The sequence below is a fragment of the Neltuma alba genome, unplaced genomic scaffold (assembly GCF_004799145.2).
Source record: "Neltuma alba isolate B1F8T4 unplaced genomic scaffold, ASM479914v2 tig00012409_pilon, whole genome shotgun sequence".
In the NCBI taxonomy this organism is placed as follows: domain Eukaryota; kingdom Viridiplantae; phylum Streptophyta; class Magnoliopsida; order Fabales; family Fabaceae; genus Neltuma; species Neltuma alba.
The window spans coordinates 124,518-133,895 of NW_021636901.1; the positions used below are offsets into that span (position 1 = coordinate 124,518).

The 9,378-nt window shown below is 37.4% G+C and overlaps 1 protein-coding gene across 1 annotated transcript; it reads right to left on the reverse strand.

Moving 5' to 3' along the window:
- Nucleotides 1-628: 628 nt before the first annotated feature.
- On the reverse strand, nt 629-9,102 carry LOC114726872 (homeobox protein knotted-1-like 6). Its single transcript, XM_028913591.1, has 5 exons — nt 8,717-9,102; nt 8,043-8,162; nt 7,697-7,832; nt 1,323-1,564; nt 629-856 (listed from the first exon to the last, which is right to left on the reverse strand). Exons 1-5 carry the CDS (start codon nt 9,035-9,037, stop codon nt 692-694), a joined length of 984 nt encoding a protein of 327 aa, XP_028769424.1. The 5' UTR covers nt 9,038-9,102; the 3' UTR covers nt 629-691.
- Between the last annotated feature and the right edge of the window lie 276 nt (nt 9,103-9,378).

A 9,378-nucleotide genomic window follows, 5' to 3' on the forward strand; every position in this document is an offset into this window, starting at 1 on the left:
CAAAATATGAGGTAATCACATGAGAAAAGTATTATTTCACGTTGTGTCAATAGATAAAAGTAATCCCAAACAAATACTAAGGCTTAAGCCGTTTGCACTAATTTCACACGCTTCTGGCCCCATTACCTCCCCCGACCCAAAGAGCTTCCTACACAAACGACCTCCGAAAGCTTTGACCCAGGCTCCATTGAGTTGAGCCCTTTTTTTTTTTGGACCTTGAGTTGGCCCATATTCAAACAAGAGAAATGCTCAAATCCTAGTCCGTCACACTAATAACATCAAGTCACGTCACATCACATCAATTACGGATCTCATATCTGATCCGCAAAACCCAGAGACCCCATTTCAATTACAACAAATGCATCATTGCTTGTTCAATAAATTAGCTACTAAATGTGGAGACTCAAATTACTATCAATTCATCATCAACCAATTGCAGCAAAACCCAGGAAAGCAAAGCAACTAACCCACCAAGTTTGTATATATAAGCATTTCATTTTCAAAAGCCAGCCGTTATTTATCAAGAATACAATGGCAGCAAATTACTATCAATTCCCATACACTTTATGGGAAAGTAAGAGCATTTCCATGTCAGCAATTCTGCTTTTTAAAATTTACACAAGAGGATGATAGAAATCAACAGTTCATATAAGGATATACATTTCTGAGAATGTCATGTAAGTGCACCTCATTATTCGTCAGGTAAGAAACGTCCAGTAAGATTATCCATGGCAGAAAATTGCGAGCTCATGTTTTCAGATGGCTTCCAGTGGCGCTTTCTCTGATTAATAAACCAATTGTTTATTTGCTTATGGTCTAGACCCGTTGACTTGGCCAGAGCAATCTTGTCAGACTCCTGCATTTGCAAGTGTTTATAGTAAGGTGAGTAATTTCCATCCTGGTAAGACCAAGACGATTGGGAATGATATGATGAGGCAAAGGGCCTCTAATACCCCAACCTCCCAGATGTTTTTATTTTTTTATTATTAATCATTAAATTCTACATAAAATTAGTGACACTTTAATATCATAGGGTCATGATATTGTGCGATCTGAATTGTTTTGCTAATTTTCCCCAAAAAAAAAAAATCAAAACTACACAATTTTAAAATATTTTTCTTTAAAAAATAAAAAAATGCGTAATTTCAAGCCTCAACATATTAAAATGTCACTGATTTTGTGTAGAACCTAATAACCAATACAAAAATCAAAACAACATTCAGGAGGTTGGGACACCACAAGAGGCGTTAGAAAGTGAAAATATTAGAGGCCATTTGTCCAGTATAATCACAGCAAGCACAAGGCAAATAATAAATGTTTACCGTTGGGTATGGCCATTTGTAGTGAACATTCCACCACTCAAGCAGTGTTTGCCTGGCTTCTTTTGGCAGCTTACCCTTCTTCTTCTTCTTTGAGAACTCCAACTTCAAAGAGCCAATACGATTCCCAAACTTACGTAAAAGCCTATCCCTAAGCTCTTGGTCTTCATCCTTGGCTTGACCATCATCCTGAGCGTCTCCACCTTCAGTACTGAAATCTTCTTCCGAAGACACACCCCCATCATCTACCCAAATTGTCAAAAACCCAAATCATATCTATCCCAATTTTAGTGTTCTTACAAATATTCAAGAAGCAACATAAAAAGACTATAATTAAATAGTCTTGCGAAGCTGCAAGCAGATCATAATGGTAGGGAAGATGCAAATCATTTGATATGAAGGAAATTCATACCAGAAAAGATGCAAGTGCCATTTCAGACAAGACAAAAAAGAGATCACGAGCAGTTGGGGTGCAAATGCTAAAGTACGCAATGATTTAACAGATCTATAAAACTTGGCAGGTGATTTCATATGGTCCCTTGTGGTCTCACCTAAGCTTTTAGGCTTTGAATGGAGCCGACCGTTGGAGTGATTAGATTTGTTAATACTACTGAGCAATGACATTACCCGGCTCAACAGGCCGTAGTCATGTTAAAGAAATCTGGTAAAACAATAGTCCTCCTACTTCCATCCCAATCTGAACAGTTAAATTACAGTCCTAGGATATTTTGATTCAACAAATGATCCTAAAGATATATTTCTGAGATATAAAATTTAAATCTCCCCATTTTTCAAACTCAGTCATGCTATTTAAAAGCTATGAGTAGCTCAATTCACCTTTAAACTTTTTTGAAAAACAAATACTTAATAGGCTATCACTTGAACGCATTAAAAATTATGAGACTGAAAAGTAAATGTAAAAAAGTTACAACTTGAAATAGGAAAACACCCATCCAATGGTCCCACTTTCTTCATTTACACCGTTTTCTAATTTTGTTACCATTTAACCACGGAGAATCCACTCTTAATAAAAAAAAATTTACAAAAATGTATTATTATTTACAAGTTTAATATTGTTAAAACCTATCAAAATGTTAGAATTAAATCTAATTTGAGATTTAGTATCCTCCCTTTCCAATTGCTGAAATACTCTTTCTGGATCTTCACAACAGAAGTCATATTTTCTTTTCCTTTTTGATTTCCGTGCACGCACTAAAAAAGTAAGCGTGCTGCGTGCCCCACTCATAAGTAACTACACATCATGGTCACCCGAAAAAAAATAACACATCTTGGGCCCTACCTAACCCGCCCAATCATTTGTTTATCCAAACAAAAAACAAAATGATGTACCAAAAGACAGGCTCATCGTCTTCTGAGAACAGAAACATTTGCTTCTGATGGCAATTCAAAGAGAAGAGGAGAACAAGTAATGGAGGTGGTGGGGCGGGCCTAAGTCAGCCCACAAGCACCCACATTTAGGTTTCTGACAGGCACTATATCCGACAACAACTAGACCATCGCATGAGGACACTGTACAAACCCAGGGACCTACGTTGGAAAGCAAGAAAATAAAATCAGAGAGAAACTGTGTCTGTGTCTAGTTCCGTCGATTGTCAGTCAGACGCTCAGAGCCAACAAGAGAGACCCCTCCAAAGTTAATCTACCAAAACCAAATCCGGGACTGATCCAGGCTCTGGCTTGTTCCCCTAATCCATGAATCTAAGCTTTCACGAGCATGACCAGACAAGCTAGGAACCCTTAAAATGATACACAGGATAAACAAAACATTGCGCACCAGCTCAAGCATTGATCCAGCCTCTCTTTCTTCCAGGGATATGGTATTCTCATTTAATAATGCTCATCACAGTTATAAACACCGTGTGATGTAATGTGCTCCCGAGGTGTTATTTCTCACCTTCACCCAGATAGAAAATTTTTACCAGGAAAGAAAAGAGCAAAAGGTTTTGAAGGATGTGGGGTTAGTTAAAATTTAACATGCTAAACAATTTCAAATACTAACATTTAATAGATGTTTCTGCTTTGAAATTTCTAGCGTAGATTAGACAAGAAAGTACACACATGCTGATACAACAGACATGCACAGTGAAGCGGGACGAAAGAATTGATATTGCTCAGTCTCAGTGGCAGCTGGCAGGGGTCCCATACCTGGGTCTGGGAGATCAACAAGGTTTTATGCAAACACATGGGCCACAACGAAAAGAGAACAAATGGCAAGCACAAAGAAACGCAAATGCGTGGGGGAAGACAAGGCAAAGGCATTGAACGTTCTCTTGAGTGAGTCGAGAACCAAAAAGCTGCCTCACTCATGTCTCAGCGAAATCCGCGGGAGTGGACGTGAGAGTGGTAACTCTGGTGGATCACCCGTTACCCTCGGGGATTTTCCATATTGTACAAGGAAAAAAAAATTATTACCAAACAACGAGCTATTTATTATCATCGAAATGCCCCATTAAAGACCCTGACGAGTCTTCTCCAATTTCCTGCTTCAACAGTAACGAGAACAAAAGCTTTGGAAAGGGACGAAACTACGAAAGCTTTAAATAATACTGACCCGAACACAGAACTTTGTCAGAGGGCAAGACTGAGAAGAACTACCGGTTTACGCATAACCCAGATGTTATTTTAAAACAAAAAGCTTAGGATTTACTTAAAATATAAAATATAATATCAGCTCTTCAAAGAAGAAACTCAGCAAATAAACAGAAGGTTGGAGGGCCACGTCGGCACAAAGAAAACCAGAGGGATATTCTTCTTCCTACGACTAGTCACACATAATCACCATCAATAAACGATACAAAGTCCTTCTGAACAGTGGCCAAACATTATTCGACGACACATACGGGCAAACCATTAATCCTTATTTAATCAGAACATCTCAAGAAGGTAAACCAACACGTCAATTATCTACCTCATCACGCTGCAATAACTGCTAGTCTACCAGAAACAAAACGTTATAAATGTATTTTTTTCTTGGGGGGAAATAGATAAATTTATACTATTCTAATCCACGAAGTTAACGTATAAGACAACAATTTTTCATTAAAAAACGTATAAGACTACATTAAGAATTTCATTTGACATGCACAACCGTCTAGGACGGAATTAATAATCTCCACCAAATTTTTCAAGACAAGTAATACTACTGCAAATGGTCTTTCTCTACACACGGAGAATAATTTCCTTTGCATTTGCTAAGTTCAAAGGGAAAAAAGACATAATATTAGAAAAACACACAATTGTACATGGCATGAATTAGTGCAAGGAATTCTAATTTGATGATATGTATTGAATATCGAAGGTAGGGTGGAAAGGAGCAAAACCGATTGATTCAAATAAATTTTAGGAACTCGATTTACTAATCATGAAAATACATCCATTGGATAATGGATATAGGGAAGACGTGGCAATCCAAAAATTGTATCGGCCGTTTCAACCCAAAAAGAAAAGAAAAGAAAAGAAAAAGGAGGGGGAAATAGATTATGCAGCATATTACAATATTCATGTCTAAGCATATTGAAATACGCTTAATTAAGTCTTAATATCAACTTTAAGCAACAATGAACAGACACGCTGGGACATAAGAGCTTTGTAGCAACGTGTTCAAACGCGTAATTCCATTTAGTTTAAATCAAAATATGCATATATCCAGAAAAGGAGAAAGAACACTCGGAAAACACATTTTTCCTCAGAAATACTACCCCACGGACTTTAAGATTATCCAGCAAAGACATTTTTTTCCAAAAAAAAAAAAAAGGAATTAGCGCCAACCATGCTTGAATAAAACAGCAACATTTATAAGTTAAAATTTTGAGGGAAAAAAACTCTAGAACAAGCAAAAATATACCCACAAAAACTATCTGAAAATATCCTGACATAAAAAATAGGTCCAATCTGATGAAAACAATGGTTCCAATGCAGAATACGAAACTAGAATTAAAAACATAAAGGAAATCAAAATCACACATCATACCATCCCTATATGCTTTTTAGGAACACACTAAGGAATATAGATTTGCAGATGAGGATTATTGAGATGCTATGGACATCCAACAAAATGGCATTTAAAAAGTGTTAAAACGTCATCACTAAAAAAGAAACCTCTACTCTCTAACCAATAAAAAAAAAATAGCTGCCCACGATAGCCAAACCTGACCACCCTGGCAGCACTTAATTCATAATTGATAATTAATTATCAATTGCCAATCATCAGAACGCACTCTATGCCAACTTGCAAGCAAACTGCAGCAATTGCATAATTTCTAGCATAAAGAAAGAAAAGGTAGAGAAAAATCTGAATACTCAAGGTTACACTTATAGATCAAACAAAACAAATTCATACCACATGTACTGTTATTATGCTTTAAATTTAAATAGGATGAAAGGGGACCTAATCAAGGATTTCAGTAGAAAGTAACTGTTTGGCTCACAGAAGTAGAATAGAAGGCAATCGCTGAGTCCTAAAGGCAATGCATTACTTAAAAACAATCACTGTATTGATAAAAATTATGTTGATCGTAAGAATGCCAGACAGAATATAAGAACGGCAATATGGTTAGATTATTTCATGCTTAAAAATTATATTCATCCAAAGCTACTTTCGATTTTTAACAAGGAAAGAAAACCAGACATTACTTATGCTGCAATCAGGCTTCCAACACCCTAGACTATCACAATTTTTATCTCGCATCCAACTTCGCCACCTGTCCTCAATTGGAACTCCATACACTAATAATAAAGTACAAAAGCGACATCATTGCCATTACTGTCAGATCACGTTATGTTCATCTAATCCAAAATGGATGGATCTGAATTAATCTGTTTCTATACCATTAAGGAAACTTTTAGCCATAAAGTTCTAAGTGCAATTAAAAAAAGGAAAGAAAGAAAGCGCTCTACCCATACATGTGCATATTATAACGAAGCTTGAGGACATCTATTAAGTATAAAGAGAGAAAGATACTAAACGTGAAGTGCATTTAGATTACTGAAGTAACCACACTGCTGGATTGCTTTATGATGATAGATGCTCTTCTTTAGAATACTAAAACATGTTCTATAAAAACAAAAACCCAATATAAACTTTTTATTGCATTTTTTCAGCACCATTCCACATCCATATGTACAAACCTTCATCCTCCTCCATATAACAATTTTAAATATAGTATGCACAAGTCCAAATTAAGTCACCACTAAATTATTGTACAGTATTAGAGCAACAACACTAAGATATCATATTCATTTTGTTTTACCAAAAACTAGACTTATTAGTCTGTTTTGAAGTAGGTTCAGGAAAATCAGAACTTAAAAACTTACATAGCAGGAGTTCATGAGTGAAACAAAAGGAAACTGCTTACTGTATATAATTCTTGCTAGAAGAAAGTAAATTATCTCAAATAATAATTAGCACAACAAGAAACAAGTCATGTGTGGCATTGAAGACTAGCAAAAACTATACAAGCAGATTGTAGCATAAAACCAATGAGTATGGTATTATGCATGTGCTAGCCAGCCCAACGTGTTTTAGAATCCCAAATTCAGGCAATAAGTGATTAAACATCAAATCAAAATACAAAAGGAACAGCAGAAAAAACTATTTGAAGGGTCTCTCTATTAGTGGGTCTCAGGAGGAAAACAATATAACTAGTGAATAGTTAGTTTCAATATCAGACTACAATTCAAAGATATTGTCATCAAGGAGCTCTACAATGTCAAAAGTATGATAAGTCTATAGACAAAATGTATATTCACCGGCAGCAATCAGAAAATTAAAGAAATGAAATATATGAGAGTGAAGAAAACGCCAAGAAACGAAACAAACAAGACAAGTCCAAAGAAGTAATAAATTCATGATCCATATAAAGAAGGAACTGAACAAGGTGAAAGGTTTCAGACACTGGTGCTAGCCATGAATGACTAAACAACGCCAACTTTTCCCCAATAACGGTTGAGGCAAGGAACACGGGCAAATAGTAAAATCACAGATGAGCAAAGTATTTCTAAAATTTTACTGGAAAGCAACGGAGTAAGAAACAGAGATCGTATTATTGATTCTTAGGGTTCTATCTTTTGCTTATTTTACTTTAAAGCTGCGTAGTATTGTTTGTGCCGTCTATTATTGCAAGCACGTATTTACAGTTAGCGAGTAAGATTATTCTGCGAGCATTATTTGTGTCATTGGCCAATGGCTTTCTTTCAGAAAAAGCGAAGAGATCATTATGCAACTCTAATATTCTAAACTAGGTGTAATAGATATAATTACAACCCCACAACGTTTTTTAAACAAACATTGATTACTGAAATGACATTTCTACATAAGAAAGGTAAGGGGGAGAGCGAGAGAGAAGGTAAGAACTGACCGGAAAGGCTTAGAACGGAAGCAACACTACAGAGATCGCTGAGCTGGGTTTCGATCTTGTTGAGGAAGGAAGTTGCTTCATCAAAAGGCCGAGCAAGATCAGATTTATACTTAACCAGCACGTCGCAGTAGGTTTCCTGAGAAGCCCAGTGCAGATACCCGTGTCTTTAGTAATAATTATAATATAGTGATCGCAGAGAAGAAACCAAAATCACAGACCCAATTTTAATAAAACAATTATTTTCGTCCTCTATAAATACATGCGTTTGTGTGTGCGCGTGTGCAAATATGAGAGAGAGATTGAGAGGAGTGAGAGAAGAACGAAGAGAAGGGAAGGAGGGGGGGACCATGAACTCGTCAAGCTCGGGGTCGTCTCCAAAGCACGTGGAAACAACGTCCCTCCTGCTAAGGTCGTTTTCTCGCCGGATTTCGTCCAACAAACATGCTATTTCTGGAGGTGCTCCAACCTGCGTGCGCCGTCCCAAACAATATTAATCATCACAGCGATTAGTACCAAATATTAAGTAGTCGTAGACTGCAAAGAAAATATTTCGTTTCAAAATGTCCAGAACCAAAACCACAATAAGGTAAGACGAAGTACAAGTAAGCTACTCATTTTCATAGTCACTTCGACGTATTTCATATGCTCAGAAATGCAAGGCCACACAGCTCTGAGCAAGTATGAGAAAGAACCATGACCAGCTCAGCTTGAGTTTGGCTACACAACGCGCAAGCAAATCTCACTGGCTTGTCTATAACTCGTGCTCCTCAAGCATTATTTAAGAAAATGAAGAAGTGAAAGTTCGCAAATCCAAGCATACAAGAATCTAACCGAGGCTTTTGGGTAAAAACCGATTCAAGAATTAAATCCTCAAAAGGTTGATATTAGGTGCAAAGGGAGTGATATTATGTGCAAGGGGAGCTCAGCTTGTTCTCGTTGGGCTTGGTTCTTCTTCTGGTGACTATCTCAAACACCTTGAGAACATTCAAGAAGAAATAAAAGCAGCAGAGAACAATTCACCTGCTGGCAATCGATGTAAGCTTGAATGAGACGAGGATAGTGAGGATGAGATGCGATTTTGGCTTTGATGATGGAGAAAGAATCGTCCTCTTGTGGCCGAAATTCAGGAGCAGCGACGGAGGCTTCGACTTCGGTAGAGGCAGCAGAAAGCAACTCGTCGGATCCTAAAACGGGAAACCGATCACGGAAGCCAGGTTGTGCGGCGGAGGAAGACATGAGGAAGCTCTGGTAGTCGGCGGGGAAAATCAGATTCTCCGGAGACATGATGGCTTTGTCGGAGTAATCCATGGGGGACGATGAGAACCCGTACATTTCCTCCATTAGCAGCAACCACCACGAAACACAACGAACACAGCGTCGCGTACCTTATCTCGGGCTCCGCCACAGCGGCCACCGTTTCTAGAAGCAAAATATAATACTATTAACTGGCTTATCAGAATTATGCTCCCTATCTTTTTCTATCCATTACGACTACTGTATATTTCAGGAGAAGATTATCCTAATAATATTTTTTGATTTACTGTGAATTTAGATAATAAAGCAACCATTGGCTGCTTATGACAGTGAATTATTGTTGAAATTAAAGCTCAGAAGGAGAGAGAAAGAGAGAGTTCTTGAGGACTGAGATTTCTGAAGCGCAGAGCCGATGGCAGCAGAAACAA